Below are 21457 nucleotides of genomic sequence, written 5' to 3'. Positions count from 1 at the left end.
TAGTAATTCCAATGACTGGGTTTCCTCAGTCATTGAACGGAACGGAAGAGTTTCTGTTCATTTAGCCTGTGTGTAAGTCATACATCTTTGTTTCTTTGATTGCTTTATAATATTTTGTTGAAAACTAAATGTTTTAAATATTGCAATGTGGTAAGTCTGGAAATCAAATTCTTCCCCCTCCTCACGATTTATTTTTGTTGCTTTATGTGAGTAGTATTTACTTGTTTAATGACTTTTCTAAACTATTTTTGCAAAGAACTATATTCTTTGTTGTGTGTGATCTCTGAAGTCTCTATTCCTTTACTTTCTGGTCAACTAGTGTTTTGACAGGGATTTTCTTTCTATCTATTTTTTTAGATGGAGTCTCACTCTGTCACCCAGGCTGGAGTGCATGGCATAATTTCAACTCACTGCAACCTCTGCCTCCCAGCTTCAAGCAATTCTTCTACCTCAGCCTCCTGAGTAACTGGGATTACTTCATGCCTGGCTAATTTTTTTTGTATTTTTAGTAGAGACAGGGTTTCACCCATTTTGGCCAAGCTGGTCTCGAACTCGTGACCTCAAGTGATCTGCCTGCCTTGGCCTCCCAAAGTGCTGTGACCACAGACATGAGCCACCATGCCCAGCCAACAGAGATTTTCTTAAATGTCTCAAGCAAAAAGAAAGAAGGAAAAAAGAAAGGAAAAAAGGGAGATACAGAGGGTTTGGGGGGAAAAACGGAGGGAAGAAGAGGGAAAGAAGAAACAAAATAAGGAAGGGAGGAAAGAGGAAGACAGAAAAAGGAAAAATAAAGAGAAATAAGAAAAAGAGAGCAAGAGAGAGAGAGAGAAAGGCCAGGCACTGTAACTCATGCCTGAATCCCAGTGCTTTGGGAGGCCAAGGCAGGAGAATCTCTTGAGGCCAGGAGTTTGAGGGCAGCCTGGGCAACACAGTGAGATACCATAACTACAAAAAAAAAATTTAATTAGCTGGACATGGTGGTGTATGCATGTAGTCCTAGCTACTCAGGAGGCTGACACATGGGGATCTTTTGAGTCCAAGGGTTTAAGGCTGATTGAGCTATAATCAAGTCACTGCACCCAAACCCAGGCAACAGCGTGAGACCCTGTCTGATAAAGAAAGGAGGAAAGGGGCCAAGAGTGGTGGCTCACGCCTGTAATCCCAGCACTTTGGGAGGCTGAGGCGGGAGGATCACAAGGTCAGAAGATTGAGACCATCCTGGCCAACATGGTGAAACCCCGTCTCTACTAAAAATACAAAAATTAGCTGGATATGGCAGTGCATGCCTGTAATCCCAGCTACTCGGGAGGCTGAGGCAGGAAAATCATTTGAACCAGGGAGCTGGAGGTTGTAGTGAGCCAAGATCACGCCACAGTACCCCAGCCTGGCAACAGAGCAAGACTCCACCTCAAAAAAAAAAAAAAAAAAAAAAAAGAAAGAAAAAAAGAAAGGAGGAAAGTAAGGAGGGAAGGGGGGAGGGAAGGAAGGAAGAGAGGAAGGAGGGAGGGAGGGAGGGGGGAAAGAAAAAAAGAGAAAGAAAGGAGAATAAAGGAGAGGATAGAAAAAGGAAAGGAAAAAGACAGGCTAGGCATGGTGGTTCATGCCTGTAACCCCAGTGCTTTGGGAGGCCCAGGCAGGAGGATCTCTTGAGGCCAGGAGTTCAAGGTCAGTCTAGGCAACATAGTGAGAGCCCATCACTACAAAAAATTTAAAAGTTAGCTGGGCGTGGTGATATATGTCTGTAGTCCTAGCTACTCAGCAGGCTGAGATAGGAGGATCCCTTAAGTCCAGGAGTTTAAGGCTGCAGTGAGCTATGATCATATCAGTTCACTCTAGGCCACAGAGTAAGACCTTGTCTCAAAAAGAAAGAAGAAAGGGAGGGAAGGGTAGGAAAGGAGGGAGGGAAGGTTGGGAAATGAGGGAGGGAGGGAGGAAGAAAAGTTCTCCTAGTTTTTTTAGATTGGTTCTGTGTTGGGGTACTCTTTCAGTGCTTAGCAAAGCCATTTACAACTCCACAATACCCCTAACTTCCCGTTTTTACTGAGCCTAAAGATCAGCTAAAGTTGAAATCTTGAGATCTTAGGTCTTTTTGAAACATTTATCCTGCCCTGAGCATGAATGCTTTCTAAATTCCTCCATATACACAGGAGCTTCTCAATGTCCTACTTATCCAAAGAATCTCCCTTCTAGGTCTTTCTTCCTACACTTTAGTATGTCCGTTGTTTGCTTTAACTTTTTTTGTCCCAGGCAGCAATAGACTGTTCATATGCCTTTTAATGTTTGTAAGAAATTCCCTCTCCATAGCCACCTTTCTGCTTTGAGAAAATTCCAAGCTAGGCGAAACAAAAGCAGTCAACTTCTGTCAGTCCTTTGACTGGCTCTCAGGTCAAAATGGACCAATACAATTCCTTAAGAACAAGGTCTGGGTTAGTGCATGGTGGCTCATGACTGTTGGGAGATCCAAGGTGGGTAGATCACTTGAGCCCAGGAGTCTGAGACCAGCCTGGGCAGCATAGCGAGACCCTATCTCTACAAAACATACAAAAATTAGCTGGGCATGATGGTGCATGCCTGTGATCCCAGCTACTCAGGAGGCTGAGGTGGGAGGACTGCTTGAGCCCAAGCAGCTGAGGCTGCAAAGATCTGTGATCATGCCTCTGCACTCCAGCCTGGGCAACAGAGCAAGACCCCATCTCAACAAACAAGTAAGGTCTGCTCTGGAACCAAGGACCAGGGTTCTACATTAGGAATGTGAGCTGCTGTCTTCAGGATCATCACCATGCTGGGGAGGGGAGTGGACAAGGCAAGTGAAAATATAACAAAACTTTCCCAACTTTTAAAATATGTATGTGGACAAAGACAGTTTTATTTCTTCCTTTGCAGTCTTTACATGTTTATTTCTTTTTCTTGTTTTACTGCATTAGCCATGACTTCCAGTATGATGTTAAATAGGAGTGGTGAAAGTAGACATCCTTTTCTTGTTCCTGATCTTAGTAGGAAGGCATCAAGTTTCTCATCATTAAGTATAATGTTTGCAATCCGTTTTTTTAATAGATTGTGTTTTGTTTTTTAACTTCTATTTTGTTTTTAACTGACATATAATAATTGTATTTATGGGGTACAGTATGATGTTTCAATACATATATACAATGTGTAATGTCAAATCAGGGTAATTAGCATATTCATCACCTCAAACACATCATTTCTTTGTGATAAGAACATTCAAAGTCCTCTCTTCTAGCTATTTTGAAGTATACAATGCATATTGCTAAATATCATCACCCTATTGTGCAGAACACCAAAATTAATTCCTCCTATCTGTAACTTTGTACCTCATTAACCAACCTCTCCTCCTCTGCTTCCTCCCTACTCTTCCCAGCCTTTAGCAACCACTATTCACATAATATGGTTTGGATGTTCGTCTCCTCCCAATCTCATGTTGAAATGTGGTTCCCAATTTTGGAGATGGGGCCTAGCAGGAGTTGACTGGATCATGGGAGCAGATTCCTCATGAATAGTTTAGCACCATTCCATCAGTGATAGGTGAGTTCTCACTCTGAGTTCACATGAGATCTGGTTGTTTAATAGTGTGTGGCAGTTCCCCCCTCTCTCTCTTGCTCTCTCTCTCACCATGTGACATGCTGGCTCCCCTTTGCCTTCTACCATGTAAGCTTCCTGGGACCCTCACCAGAACCAGATGCCAGCACCATACTTCCTATATAGTCTGCAGAACCATGAGCCAAAATACAACCTCTTTTCTTTATAAATTACTCAGCCTCAGGTATTTCTTTACCTCATAGTTCTTTACCTCAGCAACACAAAAACTGACTAATATGGGAAAAATGGTACCAGAAGTGTGGTACTGATATAAAGATACCTGAAAATGTGGAAGCAGCTTTGGAACTAGATAACAGGGAGCATGGAAGAGCTTGGAAGTCTCAGAAGTCAGGAAGATGAGGAAAAGTTTGGAACCTCTTAGAGACTGGTTAAATGGTTGTGACAAAAATGCTGATAAAAATATGGACAGTGAAGCCCAGACTGATGAGGTCTCAGATGGAAATGTAGAATCTATTGAGAACTACAATAAAGGTCACCCTTGTTATCCCTTAGCAAAGAACTCGTTTGCATTGTTTCCATATCCTAGGGCTTTGTGGAAGGCTAACATAAGAGTGATGACTTAGGGAATTTAGCAGAAGAAATTTCTAAGCAGCAAAATGTTCAAGATGTGTCCTGGCTGCTTCTAACAGCCTTTGATCAGATATGGGAGCAAAGAAGAGGTTAAAGTTGGAACTTATATTTAAAAGGGAAGCACAGTATAAAAGTCTGGACAATTTGCAGACTGGCCATTTTGCAGAGACAGAGAAAGCCCTATCAGGATGGAAATTCAAGCAGGCTATGAAGCAACCATTTGCTAGAGAGATTAGCATGACAAAAACAGAGCCAAGTGCTAATATCCAAGACAATGGGGAAAAGGCCCTGAAGGCATTTCAGAGATCGAGGCAGCCCCTCTCATAACAGGCCCAGGGGCCTAAGAGGACTGAATGATTTCTGGGGTCAGGTCCAGGGTCCTGCTGCCCTGAGCAGCCTTGGGACACTGCTCCCCACATTCTGGCTTCTCCAGCTCGTCTTAGCTCAAATAAAGTCTGCTCTGGAACCCATATTGCTGGGGCCATGACTTTGGAGAGCACAAGCTGCTGCAAGCCTTGGTGGCTTCCACATGGTGTTAAGTCTGTGGGCTTAGGGAATGCAAGAGTGAAGGAGGTTTAGCAGCTTTCCCCTAGATTTCAGAGGATGTATAAGAAAGCCCAGGTGTCCAGGCAGAAGCCTGCTACAAGGCCAGAGTCCTCACAGAGAACCTTTACTAAAGCAGTGCAAAGAGGAAATGTGGGGCTAGAGCCCCCACACAGAGTCTCCACTACGACACTGCCTAGTGGAGCTGTGGGAAAGGACCCACTGCTCTCCAGACCCAAAAATGATAGAGCCATGGGCAGCTTGCATCCTAAACCTGGAAAAGTTGCAGGTACTCAACTCCAACCCCTGAGAGCACACAGGGAGTGCACCCTGGAAGCCACTGGGGTTGAGCTCCCCAAGGCCCTGGGAGCTCACCCCTTGCACCAGCTTACATTCCCAATGTGAAACCCTGTTCCTTAGTTCCAGAGGCAACAGAACTGACCTTGGGTTTTTGGTGGGGGTGTGGGGGGCGGTGGTGGTGCTGGGGTTTTATTTTTGTTGTTTTGGTATGGGGTGTTGCTCTGTCACCCAGGCTGGAGTGCAGAGGTGTGATCACAGATCATCACTCAGGCTCAAGCAATCCTCCCAAGCATCTGGTGCCAGCATCACCAGAAGCCGATGCTGGTAGTATGTTTCCTGTACAGCCTGCAGAACCATGAGCCAAAATAAAACCTCTTTCATTTATAAATTACCCAGCCTCGGGTATTTCTTTATAGCAATGCAAAAACTAACTAATATACTACCTCTATGAGTCAACTTTTTTAGATTCCACATGAGTGAGATCATGTAGTGTTTGTTCTTCTGTGCTTGGCTTATTTCACTTAACATAATGTCTTCTAAGTTCATCCATGTTGCTGTAAATGACAGGATTTTGTTCTTTGTTATGTATGAATAGTATTCTATTATGTATATATAGCACATTTTAAAATCCATTCATCCACTGATGAACACTTAGGTTGATTCCATATCTTGGCTATTTTGAACAGTGTTACAATAAACATGGGATCGCAGATACCTCTTCAATATACAGATTTCATTTTCTTTGGCTATATACTCCTCAGTAGTAGGATTGTTGAATCATATGGTAGTTCTAATTTACTGAGGAACCTCCCTAATGTTGTCCATAACAGCTGTACTAATTTACATTCCTGCCAACAATGTATATGAGCTCCCCTTTCTCCACATCCTCACCAGCATTTGTTGTCTTTTTTTTTTTTTTTTTTTTAAGAGACAATATCTCACTCTGTCACCCAGGTGGGAGCACAGCGGTGCAATCATGGCTTACTACAGCCTTGACCTCCTGAGCTCAAGCAATCCTCCTGCCTCAGCCTCCTGAGTACCTGGGACTATAGGCACATGGCACCATGCCTATTTTTTTGTTTTTGTTGTTGTTTTTGTTGTTGTTTTTTCCCCAGAGAGACTGGGTCTCACTATGTTGCCTGTGCTTTCCTCTTTTTTTTTTTTTTTTTTTTTTTTTTTGTCTTTTTTATAAGCTTTCCTACATTTCTGAATTTGCTCCTTTCTTGATTCAGTATTCACTGGGTTGCTATAGACCTTTGGCTATTTTCCGGAGCTCTGGCAGTTCTTGCTCCTTTTTTTAGATGTTTCTCTGGATAGACAAACCTTGGAGTTACCTACTCTGCCATTTTCACTGACATCACACCCCTCTTTCATTTTTGAAGGATAGTTTTTCTAGATGTAGAACTTTTGATTGATACTCTTTTTTTGCAGCACTTTATGACATCCCACTGCCTCTGGCTGCCATGGTTTCCGGTAAGAAATCAGCTGTTAATCTTACAGAGGATTTCTTTTCTGTGATATGTTGGTGGCCTCAAATTCTCTTTTTGTCTTTGTCTTTCAACAGTTTGAATATGATGTGTCTAGGTGTGGATCTCTGAGTTTATCCTACTTGGAGTTCATTGATCTTCTTGGATGTGGAGATTAATGTCTTTCATCAAATTTGGGAAGTTTCTGCCCGTTATTTCTTCACATATTCCTTCTGCCCTTTCTCTCCTACTCCTTCTGGGACATGTATTACATGTATGTTTTTATGTTTGATGATGTCCTACAAGTCTCTGTTCACATTTTTATTCATTCTTTTTTTCTGTTCCTCAGATTGGAGAATCTCAGTTGATCTATTTTCCTGTTGATTTTTTCTTCAAACAGCTCAGATCTGCTGATAAGTTCCTCTAGCGAATTTTTCATTTCTATTATTGTATTTTTCAACTACATAATTTCTATTTAACTATTTTTAATCATTTATATCTGTTTATTCATATTCTCTGTTTGGCAAGACACTGTTCTCATATTTTCCTTTAATTCTTTAGATATGATTTTCTTTAGTTCCTTGAACATATTTATAATACCTGGATTTGGGGGGCTGTTTGTTGTTATTGTTGTTGTTTTGAGATGGTTTTGCTCTGTCACCTAAGCTGGAGTACAGTGGCATGATCATGGCTCACTGAAGCCTCAACCTCCTAGGATTAAGCAATCCTCCCACCTCAGCCTCCCAAGTAGGTGGGACCACAAGCATGCACCACCAGACAAGCTAATTTTTAAATTTTTTGTAGAGATGGGGGTCTCCCTATGTGGGCAGGTTGGTCTTGAACTCCTGGGCTCAAGCAATCCTCCCACTTTAGCCTCCCAAAATTACAGACGTAAGCCATAGTTGCCCAGTTGCTTTAAACTTTTTGACTAATAATTCCAACAAATGAGCTTCTTCAAGGATTTTTTTTTTTTTTTTTTTTTTTTTGAGACAGAGTCTCACTCTGTCGCCCAGACTGGAGTGCAGTGGTGCAATCTTGGCTCACTGCAACCTCTGCCTCCCGGGTTCAAGAGATTCTCGTGCCTCAGCCTCCCAAGTAGCTGGGATTATAAGTGCCCACCACCACACCCAACTAATTTTTGTATTTTTAGTAGAGATGGGGTTTCACCATGTTGGCTAGGCTGGTCTCAAACTCCTGAACTCAGGTGATCCACCTGCCTCGGCCTCCCAATGTGCTGGGATTACAGGCATGAGCCACTGCGTCCAGCCCATTAATTGCTTTTCTTCTTCTTGTGTATAAGCCATACACTCTTGTTTCTTTGCATGTCTCATGATTTTGTTGTTGAAAACTGAACATTTTACATAATATAATGTCGCAACTCCGAAATCATACCCTCCCCTCTCCCCAGGGTTTGTTGTTGCTGTTCTTTTTTCTTTTCTTTCTTAAATTGACTTTCCTGAACTGATTCTGTAAAGTCTATATTCTTTGTCATGTGTGGCCACCAAGGTTTCTGTTCAATTTAATGGCCTACTAATAATTGGACAGAAATTTTCTTAAATGGCTGAAATCAGTAAGCCTCTTGCCAAGGGGGCTCTGTGGGGGCACATGTTCAATGCTCTAGCAACTTACCACTCTGCCTCAGCCTTCATTTCCTGTTTGCACAGAGCCTCAAGGTTAGCCAGAGGTGAGAGATCAGGGCTCTCTCACATCTTTCCCTGCACCTTCAGTGGAGTTCCCAGAAGTGTTAATAATTTCTCAGTTTCACAGTTAACCAGGGGCTTTCATACATGTTATTTTCAATGGCTGCACCACCACCCCGTAAGTTGTATATTAATTATATCATTTTACAAATGTTACAGACAAACCACAGAGAGCTTAAGTAACTTGTCCAAATTCTCACAGTTAGTAATAAGGTAGGAAGCTGGGGCTTGAACCCAAATCTGTATGACCCCAAAGTCTGCACATCACAGAACATCTCCTAGGCTTGCAAACCAGGTCCCTAAACCAGGATACATGCTTAGTGACCCTTATGGCCTCAGGAGGGCAATCAGAAGATTTAGGCTCCTCAATTTGTCTCTTTCCCTGACCCCTGCCATCATACCTAACGTGATGTTCCGCAGACCATGGCCAATCTCTGGATTTGTAGTGTGGAATTCACTGCCATACCAACATGTTAACAGAAGTGGTGCCGAGTGGATCTGACACATTTTAAGCATTAATTGTGGTATCCCACCACCTCGACTGCCTCTGATACCACACTAAGTTTATGCTAACCTTTTCATCCCCAAGAAGGAAATTTGTTATTTATCCTAAAGGAAGTTAAGAAAAGTATATATTTAACCTTTTTATTGCAAAATAAACACATATATAGAACCACATGAACAAATATATAGCCTAATAAATTATTTCAAGGCCAATATCCCTGTAACTACCACCTAGGTCAAGAAATAGAACTCTGCCATCCCAGAAGCCCCTCATGTGCCCCACATCCCAATTACAACTCCCTCCCTCCCCCCAAAATTAACCACTATCCAAATTTTATAGTAATTAATTCCCTGTATTTCTTTATAGATAGAAATTCATGTATGTATCCCTAGAACTAATAAGTAGTCGTGCCATTTTATAAATTTTTAAAATTTTGGTGTATCTTTTAATTCCCCCATTCCTTTTTCTTTCCTTACAATTTATCTGTTAAAGAACCTTGGGAGTTTGACTTGTAAAATTTCCCAGTCTGGATTTTGCTGAGTGCACGCTCATGGTACAGTTCAGCATATCCCTCTGGCCTCCATATTTCCTGAACTCTTTGGCAAGATTAGAGGTGCTGTTCTTTTATAGATGGCACATAATTTCTGGTTGTCTATCTTTTTATGATGGTAGCAGCCATTGATGCTCAGTGCCTAGATCAATCACTTCCTTGGGCGTTGAAAAACTGTGATATTCTATCATTTCTTTTTCATTTATTAAGGAGGACACATCTATAAAAAGATGTTTCCTTTCACCTACTATATGCTTACTCAGTACTGCAGTTCACATAAGGTCTGTAATGCTTGACTCTTTCCCTTAATTTACTAATTATCAAGATAAAGGATTATTAGCTCCTTGTCATCCTCCAAAAGTGGACAGTTTGTTTTGGGGTATCATTATAACCTCACAGATTATTTGATGACTTTCAATACATGGCAATTATTATTCTTATTGGAGTTCAAACTGTCCCATCTTTGGCCAACAGTATAACCTCACAGATTATTTGATGAGTTTCAATACATGGCAATCACTATTCTTATTGGAGCTCAAACTGTCCCATCTTTGACCAGTAGGACTCTTCACACAGTCTCTTGAGACTTTCGACATGACCCCAGTAGTCTTTGATAGCTTCCTTGCTATGTCTATGACAAGATAATCCTGGCTCATCTCATGTACCTCCTGCCCTAGACCTGGAATTGGTTATTTCTCAAAGAAGCCCTGGGTTCCCTCTTCCATGAGTATCCTGGTTCTTAAGAACACAGGAGGTGACAGAAATAAACTGTCCCATAATTACTCAATTGCCTTATCCTGTATTACAAACATACGAGTCTCAGAATAACACTACTAATAGTGTTGCCACTAAGTTGATTACTGAAAATGATTTTGAAACTTTTTATATTGGCTTTCCCATTGTCTCCCATTTTTTAGTCATACTCTTAACTTCACTGTCAGAGGATATACTCATTATATACTATATTCTCTCTACTGAACTACAATTAATATTAGTTCTACAAATAACTACATATTTAATGCTCATCTTCAGTCCTAACATTGATGCTTCTCTAGTCATTTTGGTTGGCTGAAACTTATTCTTTAGTAAATTACTACGGAAAGGCTCATAGAAACAATACTCCCCAAGTTTTTGAATATTGATGAATTTGTCTGTGTCCTTTATACTTGCAAGTCAATTTTTCTGATCTAAAATTCTTGGTTTACATTTTCTTTGCTGAAGTATCTTAAATATGTAACTCTCTTTTCTTTTGGCATATTACCATAGCAAAGTCTGATGATAAGTAACTGTCCTCTTATAAGCCACACTGCCTTGATATGTAGTTTCCTTCACCCCCTCTTTCCTTTAAAATCCAATAATTTTACTAGAATATGTTTCGGTGTTTATTGTTCAAAGTCTATATTCTCAGGTATGCAATGCGTGCTCTTTCAACACCTAGTTCCAAATCTTTTGCTTCAGGTAACTTTTCTTGGATTATAGATGTCAGCGTTTGTCAGCGTTTGTTCTGCTCCTTTGCTTTGTTTCTGTTTTGCTTCAAATTCAGGGGCTCCTATTGTCCTTATGCTGGATTTTTTTTCCCCCATGTTCGATGTTCATCATTTTCTCTTGAAACCTTTTCATCTCTTCATTTCTTATTGATTTAAAAAATTTCATACATTTAATCCTATATTTCTCTTAAGTTATTATCTGTTGCAATTAATTGCTTAGTCTATTTTAGTCTTTATTCTTGAAAGTGTTCTTTTATTTCTAATTCTTTCCTGAGTTTTGTCTTTTCACTTCTATTCTTTCCTATCTTGTATCACTTTCTTAAACATCTGGCTTGTTTTAAAATCATACGCTAGTCTTTCCCTGTTTTGTAGGCATGTCTTTGTGGTGGGCTTTAATTATCTATGGGTTAAGTGTCTCTTATCTGAAATGCTTGGGAACAAAAGTGTTTTGGATTTCAAATTTTTTTTGGATTTTGGAATATTCGCATTATCTTTACCAGTTGAGCAACTCACATCTGAAAATCCGAAATCTAAAATGCTCCAGTAAGCATTTCCTTTGAGTGTCATGTCAGTGCTCAGAATGTTTCGTATTTTGGAGTATTTCAGGTTTAAGATTTTCAAATTCAGGATGCTCCGCCTGTATAAGGGGATTATTCTCTACCTTATTCTCGTTTTTCTTACAGTAATTTTGTATGAAACTTTATTTCAACCCTTTTTTTTCCTAAAAACAACTATAGCAGCATCAATCCTTTTCTATTGTGTGTTTTACATAAAATCTGTTTTCTTGATCTTTTAGAAGCTTATGTGGTTCTAACCTCACTGAGCTCATTCTTCTGCTTTTGTGTTGTATTTAAAAATGCAGTAGCTTGATTTTTGAGGTATCCTGGATCCTCCTCCAATTTTATCTGAACCTTCTCTTCTTTCATGTCTATGTCTCTAACCTGCTCAAATTTTATTCCATTTCCAATATTTATCCTAACTGTGGAATCCTATCTTTAAAAAGACCTCTAGCTGGTCCGCTTTGAAACTTCATACCATTTGCTGCTCTAGCCCCTTCAAAAATTACCAGAACCTCTTGATCTAGCCCAGTATTGGATTAGGCAGTACCGTTCCTGATATCAAATGCTGTTCTCACATCAGCCCATCACACTTTCTGATGAAAAAATAATGGCTTCCCTCTGTTTCTTCCCCCACAGAGGTTGTTAATACTATTCAGTTCTTGTGGCTTGTAGTAAGGAAACTACCTAGTTTTGTCATAAATGCTGCCTATGGGTTCATGGCTTTGCTACCTAGTTGCTCTGGGTTTTTTTGGTCGGTTGTTTGGGACAAGGTCTCACTCTGTTGCCAAGGCCAGAGTGCAGTGGTGCAATCACAGTTTACCGCAGCCTCGAACTCCCAGGCTCAAGCAATTCTCCCACCTCAGCCTCTAGAGTAGCTGGGACTCAAGGTATGCACTATCATGCCCAACTTTTATTTTTTTTAATAGAGATGGGAGGGGCCGGGCGCGGTGGCTAACGCCTGTAATCCCAGCACTTTGGGAGGCCGAGGCGGGCGGATCATGAGGTCAGGAGATCGAGACCATCCTGGCTAACACAGTTAAACCCCGTCTCTACTAAAAATACAAAAAATTAGCCGGGCATTGTGGCAGGCGCCTGTAATCCCAGCTACTCGGGAGGCTGAGGCAGGAGAATGGCGTGAACGCGGGAGGCAGAGCTTGCAGTGAGTCGAGACTGCGCCACTGCACTCCAGCCTGGACGACAGAGCGAGACTCCGTCTCAAAAAAAAAAGAGAGATGGGAGTTCCACTTTGTTGCCCAGGCTTGCTCTGTTTCTGAGAGGAGATTCAAGGAGACTTACAAACCATGTCACTGGCCAGGCGCGGTGGCTTATGCCTGTAATCCCAGTACTTTGGGAGCCCAAGGCGGGCAGATCACTTGAGGTCAGGAGTTCAAGACCATCCTGGGCAACATGGCAAGACCCTGTCTCTACTAAAAACACAAAAAGTACCCAAGCTTGGTGGTGTGTGCCCGTGATCCCAGCTACTCAGTCAGCTGAGGCAGGAGAATTGCTTGAACCTGGGAGGCAGAGGTTGCAGTGAGCCAAGATAGCACCATTGCACTCCAGCTTGGGCAACAGGGCAAGACTCCGTCTCAAAAAAAAAAAAAAAAAAAAAAACCCCACCATGTCACCACTGCTGCTCTTGCCACCCTCTTCCCAGATCTGAGAGTATTTTTAGAATTCTATGGGAAATTTCTTGAAGCAAAATACCTTAAAAATCTTATAATGGGCCGGGCACAGTGGCTCACGCCTGTAATCCCAGCACTTTGGGAGGCTGAGGCACGTGGATCACGAGGTCAAGAGATCAAGACCATCCTGGCCAACATGATGAAACCCCGTCTCTACCGAAAATACAAAAATTAGCTGGGCGTGGTGGCATATGCCTGTAGTCCCAGCTATTCGGGAGGCTGAGGCAGAGGAAAAGCTTGAACCTGGGAGGTGGAGGTGGAGGTTGCAGTGAGTCGAGATCACGCCACTGGACTCCAGCCTGACAAAGCAAGACTCTGTCTCGGGAAAAATAAAATAAAATAAATAAAAAATAAAAAATCTTATAATGTTTCCAGAAATAAAGCATGTTTTAAAAAATAAGAAAATGGACCCATTTTGTCTGCTTACCTCTAGAAGTCTGAACAAGCGGTATCTTATGTCATAACTGGTCCACAAGGCCATAAAAAAGCCATTCGATGTGACAGTGCTAATCATAATTATCTTAAAGAAACGGCTCATTATGACTCTCTTCACAAATGCCCGACACTCATCATCTTTCCTCCTGTCAAAAAGTTGAATATGAAGTACGGTTACAGCACAACAGAGCTAGATCCCCACATAATGCATACCTTTTTGTAGGGACAAGGCTCTGCTTTCTCCCTTGTACGAATATAAATTTACATATACTTTTAAATAGCAATGAAATGTTGAATCAATGACCACTGACATACATATGATGATCATGGATGCTCTGTCCCCACTCAGTTACTTAGTTCCCTCTCCCTGGACCTCTGAAAAAGAATGGTCACCACGCCTTCTCCAGCAAAACAAAGCGTCATCTTCATTTACTCAACAAATCTTTATTGAGTGGCAACTACATACCAAGCAATATAGTAGGCACTGGGAACACAGTGTGAGCAAGACTAAATATTGCCAGTCTATTAAGCAAAACTGATAATCATCAAATAATCATCCATACACATGCTCACATCAATAAAAAAACTGAACACCCCAAGAGAAAATGGGCACACAATCTATTTGTGAAATAAATACCAAAGACCAATAAACTTCTCCAAATATGTTTTATAGCAATACTAACCAGGGAGATGCAAAGTAAAACCATTATTTTTATTTATAAAATTAGCAAAGACTTAAACATGATAAGATCTAATGCTGGCAACAGTGTAGCATGATTAAGCACTCTTAAAAACTTCCAGAGGCATAAAAACTGACCAGCTCTTTTTGAAAAGCCTTAGAACCATTCATTCTCTGACCCAAGAGAATATAACCTGAAATGAAATAACTTCAACTAAAAATGTCTATCTCAGTATTATTTCCAGTACTGAGAAGCCTGAAAACAATTTAAACATCTAACAAAAAGGACTGGGTAAGTAAATTATGGTATGTCCATCCCGTGAAATACAGGCACTAAAATATGTCTATGTATTTTTCAGGATTTAGAAAAATATTTATGATCCATTTTTATATCTTGTTTTGTTTTTGTGTGCAGCAAAACACAAAAATCAAAGATAAAAAATTCTCTGTTCAAAATTATCTCACCTGTACAAAATCAGCAGGTAGAAAAAAATCAGCAGGAAACATGCCAAAATTTTAACAGTGTCTGTCTATGGATGGTGAGGTTATAGGTGATTCTTTTTCCTGTTTATTTCCATTTATCTGTGCTTTGCAATTTTTCTCAAAGAGTACGTATTACTGTTTCCCATTATATGTTACAAATGATATATTCATTCTCATAATAGTTAAAAAATATAGAATATATATACTTTTCTTTTCATTCTTTTTTTTTTTGAGATAGAGTCTCGCTCTGTCACCCAGGCTGGAGTGCAGTGGTGCAATCTCGGCTCACTGCAACCTCTGTCCCCCCAAGCGATTCTCCTGCCTCAGCATCCTGAGTAGCTAGGGCCACAGGTTCACACCATCACTCCCAGCTAATTTGTATATTTTTAGTGGAGATGGGGTTTCATCATGTCGGCCAGGCTGGTCTCAAACTCCTGACCTCAAGTGATCCACCCCAGCCTCCCAAAGTGCGGGGATTACAGGTGTGAGCCACCGCACCCGGCCAGAATGTATATACTTTTCTAATATATCAAGATATGTAATTTTCATTATCTGATTTCAGATGGGGTCTATTACAAAAAAAGAGAAAAGCCTTCAGATTATCTAACAGTCACAATAGAAAAGGACAAAATGGGTCAAACTGGTCATTCAAGTCTACAAGGCACATAACAGTATGCGAACCTCACCAATCACAGACTCCAGATTGTTAAGGACATGCAACTTATTTTTAAGTGTCTGAGGGAAAAGGCTGAGAGAACGCTGACACCCTGCCCTCACACTTCCACTTGCACATTTCTTAACAGGCAACAGAGACAGATAATATTTACTTAAATTTCTTGAATGTTGGGCAAAATCCCACCGATGTAGTATCAACTGGTGAACTAGAAATGACTCTCGACTGCCTCTGGTGACGGTGTTGAGACATTTTCCAAATTTTTCAACTTCTATTCCTTGCTTTTGGCATCCAACAAAAAATCTCTGCTTAGGGATTTTCCTTAGCGTCTGGATTCTGAGAGGCAGCAGAGAAGGGGCCACGAAGGGAATCCTTGCTTTATGAGGTCACTCTTGGGCATTCGGTTGCATCACCAGTCTGCAGGCACCTGAAGTGGGGAGCTCCCAAGTGGGTCTATCATGGATTCTCTCTTCCCAAGGAGATTGTGCCTCCATTCAGCAAGAAGGCTATGGGCACCCAGCAATCACGAGGCTCTGGGTTAAAGCTGGAATTCACTAGAAACAGACCACACAAAGGCCCTCACTTCAAGAAGTGCCCCCAGCTGATAGACACAGGCCCTTAATAATGTGTTAGAAAAGGTTAAGGGTCATATAAGGGGGAAAAGCAAGTTCTCTGGGCTCTAAGGGAAAGAGAGCACATCCAGGGCACAGCACTGGAAACACCTGGAAGGACAAGAAAAGATTGTGATGAGTTTGACTTAGAACAAAAGAAAATAAGAGAAGTAAAGAAGGTAATATTGAGGTAGGGACAGTGGCTCACACTTATAATCCCAGCAACTTGGGAGGCTACGGTGGGAGGATCACTTGAGGCTAGGAGTTTGAGATCAGCCTGGGCAACATAGTGAGATCCCTGCCTCTGAAAAAAAAAAAAAGAAATAAATATTAGCAGCGAGGCACAGTGGTTCACGCCTATAATCCCAGCACTTTGGGAGGCCGAGGCAGGCAGATCACTTGAGGTCAGGAGTTCAAGACTAGCCTGGCCAACATGGTGAAACCCCGTCTCTACTAAAAAAATTACAAAAATTAGCCAGGCATGGTGGCAAGTGCCTGTAATCCCAGCTACTCAGGAGGCTGAGGCTGGAGAATCACTTGAGCCCAGGAGGTGGAGACTGCAGTGAGCTGAGATCGTGCCATTGTACTCCAGCCTGGGTGACAAAAGCAAAACTCCGTGTCAAAAAAAAAAGGAAATAAAAATTAGCCATGGGAGGCTGAGGCAGAAGGGTCACTTGAGCCCAGGAGTTCAAGACCAGCCTGGGCAACATAGTGAGACTGTCTCTACAAAAAATAAAAATAATAAAAATTAGGTGGGTGTGGTGGCAGGCACCTGAAGTCTCAGCTACCAGGGAAGCCGAGGTGGGAGGATCACTTGAGTCCAGGAGTTGGAGGTTACAGTGAGCTGTGATCACACCACTGCACTACAGTCTGCATGACAAAATGAGACCCCATCTCTAAAAAAAAAAAAAGGAGGCAGTATAAACCCTGAGTTGGCTAACTGCAAGCATGAGATGGGATGTGCACATATAAACCACCTAAACAGGATATAAAGAGTGAGTCCATCAGGCAGAGATGTTTTAAGTACAAAAGTAATAGGGATTTTTGCTCTGTTCAACTCTCAGGATTAATATATTCTCCCCACTCACCTTCTCCTAACTCCTTTGCCTTTCAGGGCAAATCGGGACAGTGGGATCTGGGTAGCCCTGTGTTGAATTAAATGTTCAGTGGCTAAATTGGTCAATTTCCTGGACAACAAAGTTCTTGGGCTGTAAGAAAAGGAAGTAACCGCCCCACCATCTCTGCTGTCCCTGGTATTCTACACCAAGTATATATGACCATTCGTGGTAGGAAAATAGTCTTGTGGGCAACCAATATTTCCCAATACTGAACTGGGAAATAACATCTTATGTACTCATTTTCTCCGTTTAAAATCATCAACAGCAAAGTTGTAAGAATCACTGTGATTAATGTCCCCACAATTCAAACTTTAGCCCCATCTTCTCCCTCTACATTGTTTCCCTCAGGTATCAGCTCCTCCTATAACTCCTGCTATATCCTTTAGTTATATGCCCCCACTGTCTCAGGGCTCCTGCCCAACATCCATCCACAGGGGCCTCCTGGGGCAGCTGCTCCAAGAGAGCCCGCATCAGCTCTCCATCTGTTTCCACCTGCCCTGATATGTCACTGTGCCCAATCCCCTAGGGCACACAGAAGGCCCTCAGTAAGTGTGTGCTGTATGAATATACAAAATAATGGCATCAGGGATCCCTGTGCTCACTCAACGTAGCTAGGCACAACAGGATTTCATCTCCACGAAACTCAGTAGTACACTTTTGTGACTTCCCTCTTTAAGCACCGAAACATACCTTCAGGGAAAAACAGAAAAGAGATTAAAAATGTAAAGAATTATTTCATGCTGCTTGGAGATGTGAGGGGAGGTAGCCCACTGAAAGTGACAGAGAAGAACCCAGTTGTTCTTGGTGTACTACATCAGCACAGCCACAGATGAATGCTGTTTCTGAAGCCAATGATGAAGACTTTAGTCTGAAAATGAAACTCCAGCTGAGTGAGTGGAAAGAAACAGGAAATCAGGTAGACAAGCTGATCCAGGGCCTACTGAAATCATACATATCTTCTCATGGATTGGTGGGCAGCATGGGCATCCTAGGATGAGAAGCCCAAGGGCCATCTCCTGTGCCCTTTGAGCAGCAGCTCATGCTCTGCATGACCTGGGCAACACCACCTCAGCCACAGATAGCCAGGGAGAGTCAGCCATTGGCAGGCGCAGCAGCTTGGTGACTCTTAAGTCCTCTGGACAGTGTCATTAATTTACTAGTAACTGGCATTGAAACACAAAGCTCACATATGATGGCCAAACCCTACTACAGCTCCAGATATTTTGCTGATAACTACAAAACTGAAAGCTACAGAGTCCAACTAGAATGTTTCTGAATGCTGTATCAGAAAGTGTACAGACTGCTCCCTACTAATCCTAGTGGTCCAATAGTTTAATATATTAATGGAGGCAGGCTTGTGTCCAAATACAATGTACATGCTGCTGCCTTTTGTCTATAGCAAAAACATAAACAGCCATGCTTAAGCTATTTATCCAAAGGTTTTCTAAATCCTATCAATGTCAGAAAGTAACTATTATTTTCAGAACTTTCATTAACTTCATTGTAGAAAAGGACATCGTCAACCATGTTGGCCCAGTTTGCTATCTGTGGAGGTCATGCAAGAGGTAATAGGTCATGTCTGTTTAACTCCTCTCTACTCCAGTGATCATTTAGAAAGAAAATAGAGGGAAGCCAAAGCTTACCACATCAGAGAAACCACTGTCATCACGCAAAGATTTGGAACAGACGGGAACCTAGGGGCCTCCAACTTTGACAATGTCTCTTTTAAGTTGAAACGTGAGTTACTTGAAGCAAGTTTGGTGTTTCATTCTGTCGGAATTTACCACCATGAGCATTTCCACAGACTTTGGATATGGGATCTTTGATTCTCTATAGTAAAGTCTGTGAGTTCCAGCAGATGCAGTGACCCGTAACATAGACCTATGTCAAACCCTCATGTAGGTGATAACTAGCAACATCATTCTCACCACTGTAATTATGAGCCATATCCTGCTTTCTCCACTGTGCTACATGTGACATATGTTAACACAGACATCAAGTTTAGCCTCTGAGACTTCCACTCAAAACAGAGGAAAAGGGTTCTCTTTAGAGTATAGTAAAACAAGTTAAATGACACTGCAGAAAGAAACAAACAAATCCAGAAGGCAGAATATTCTACAGCACAACTGACCCAATTTTTACAATAAATAAATTACACGGGGAAATGAGGAAGGGAGGGGAGCTTGCTCCAGATTGAGAGACTAAAGAGACACAACAACCAGGTGCAATGGGTGGGCTTCATATAGATCCTGGATTAGAACCAAATTACTGTCCAAAGACACTCATGACCTTCAGGACAATTTGATTTTGCCTAGGTATTAAGTGTACCAAGGAATCACTTTGTTAGGTATAAAAATGGTACTGTGGGCCAGGCGCTGTGGCTCACGCCTGTAATCCCAGCACTTTGGGAGGCCAAAGCGGGCAGATCACGAGGTCAGGAGTTTGAGACCAGCCTGGCCAACATGATGAAACCCCATCTCTACTAAAGATACAAAAAAAAAATTAGCCAGGCATGGTGGCACGCACCTGTAATCCCAGCTACCTGGGGGGCTGAGGCAGGAGAATCGCTTGAACCTGGGAGGCAGAGGTTGCAGTGAGCCAAGATTGTGCATTGCACTCCTGCCTGGGCAACAGAGTGAGACTCCTTCTCAAAAAAAAAAAAAAAGGTACTGTGGTTTATACAAGAAAATGGTCACATTTTCCATAGAAACTTACTGAAGGATATGGGGTGAAATGATAAGCTATCTGGAATTTGCTTTTAAATACTTCAGCAAAGAAGGAAATGGGGAAAATGAAGCAACTGGGACAAAATCTTGGTAATTTTTATATCTGGGTGATCTGTAAATAAGGCTTCAGTGTATTATTCATGTACTTTTGAATATGTTTAAATTTTTTCATGCTTAAAAAATTCCTGTAAATCCAGGTGATGATTCTCAAAAGAAAATTTTTTAAAATGTTGCAAATTGAAGCACTTAACTAAAAATATTTGGTAATAAACTGTATAAAAGTCCAAATCTGCACTATAGGAAACAGCTTATAAAAACACACAGCTTTATCTTTTCCCTTGAAAGAATGCTAAGAAACAGAAGTTCTAGTGCTAAGAGTCTGGATCCCCTGGCAGCCAGAGAGCCTGGGTGGCTCTCTTCCCTCTTCTCTCCCTGCACACCGCATGTCCACAGGGCAACTGACCACACCTGCCTTTCCCTGGCCAGCAAAACCAGCCAGGAACTGGCTTCAGAGAGCTCAGCCTCTGTGCCATGTTCCCGTATGTTTCTCAGGTTTGGGACAAGGGTGACATGGAAAGGGAAAGGTTTGCTTGCTGTAACAAAGAGTGATTTCTCTGGCCCCTAAAGAGAGGTGGGTTTACAAAAATGATCCGTGTTAAATTCCACTACCATGATGCTTCAAGGGACTAACAAATGCTTCATGGATGGATATATCTGCATCATAATCTCATTAGTAGTATATTCCTGAATTCCTTCAAAGAACACTATTATACTTTCTAAATAATAGATTACTTGATATTGCTTTTTATATCTGTCAGTGATACATGGAGTAAGTAGAGCTCACTATTGAATAATACCCAAGTAGCTTCTAGCTTCAGTGGCTGTAGACCCTCAGTTCAGGAGTCACAACATGCAAATGATGGGGGAAAAAATCACCCTTAGTTCCTCCTTAACTCAGTAAGTCAAATAATGAGCTGGTGAGTTGGCTGTTCTAACAGTAAATCTTGTATTGCCACACATTCCTGGAAGCCACGGACAAGACACTTGTCCTCTCCTTCAACTCTCTGTTGAAAGAGAAAAGTAAAGAAAACACACCAAGATAGCTCATCCAATTTTTGTGACTTGTTTAATCTAATTAATTATTTAAGTAGTAACAGCAGCTAAAATCCAAATTAACTAAGAATTGTTATAGGGGCCAGGTGCGGTGGCTCAAGCCTGTAATCCCAGCACTTTGGGAGGCTGAGACGGGCAGATCACGAGGTCAGGAGATCGAGACCATCCTGGCTAACATGGTGAAACCCCGTCTCTACTAAAGAATACAAAAAACTAGCCGGGCGAGGTGGCAGTCGCCTGTAGTCCCAGCTACTCGGGAGGCTGAGGCGGGAGAATGGTGTAAACCCAGGAGGCGGAGCTTGCAGTGAGCTGAGATCCGGCCACTGCACTCCAGCCTGGGTGACAGAGCAAGACTCCGTCTCGAAAAAAAAAAAAAAAAAGAATTGTTATAGGCCGAGCACAGTGGCTCACACCTATAATCCCAGCACTTTGGGAGGTCAAGGCAAGAAGATCATTTGAGCCCAGGCGTTCAAGACTAGCCTGGTCTTGAACATAGTGAGACTCCATCTTGTATAATTATTAAAAATAAATTTTAAATTTTAAATAATTGTTATGACACAGTGGTTCACACCTGTAATCCCAACATTTTGGGAGGCCAAGGCAGGAGGATCACTCGAGCCCAGAAGTTCTAGACC

At 41.8% G+C, this 21457-nt stretch overlaps 2 protein-coding genes across 5 annotated transcripts in view; both read right to left on the bottom strand.

The window, feature by feature from the left end:
- The window catches only part of CATSPER3 (cation channel sperm associated 3), a 45536-nt gene extending 30024 nt beyond the window's left edge, over nt 1-15512 (bottom strand). Inside the window, exons 1-2 of the mRNA XM_030927631.1 lie at nt 15409-15512; nt 13412-13565 (exon numbers count right to left, since the gene is read on the bottom strand). Coding sequence (XP_030783491.1) covers nt 13412-13565; nt 15409-15506 — 252 coding nt within the window. The 5' untranslated portion in view covers nt 15507-15512. The remainder of the gene's footprint in view (nt 1-13411; nt 13566-15408) is intronic.
- Nucleotides 15513-15848: 336 nt separating this feature from the next.
- PCBD2 (pterin-4 alpha-carbinolamine dehydratase 2) overlaps nt 15849-21457 on the bottom strand; it is a 59083-nt gene continuing 53474 nt past the window's right edge. Inside the window, exon 5 of one of the 4 annotated variants that reach the window (XM_030927633.1) lies at nt 15849-15976. The gene's annotated coding sequence lies outside the window, so the exon portion shown is untranslated. Of the gene's footprint in view, nt 15977-16114; nt 16170-16740; nt 16762-21457 lie in introns of those variants that run through there. The other 3 variants (XM_030927634.1, XM_030927632.1, XM_030927636.1) reach the window with 3 other exon arrangements.

Source organism: Rhinopithecus roxellana, chromosome 3 (genome assembly GCF_007565055.1).
Source record: "Rhinopithecus roxellana isolate Shanxi Qingling chromosome 3, ASM756505v1, whole genome shotgun sequence".
Lineage (NCBI taxonomy): Eukaryota > Metazoa > Chordata > Mammalia > Primates > Cercopithecidae > Rhinopithecus > Rhinopithecus roxellana.
This window is presented reverse-complemented; position numbering and strand designations above follow the sequence as displayed.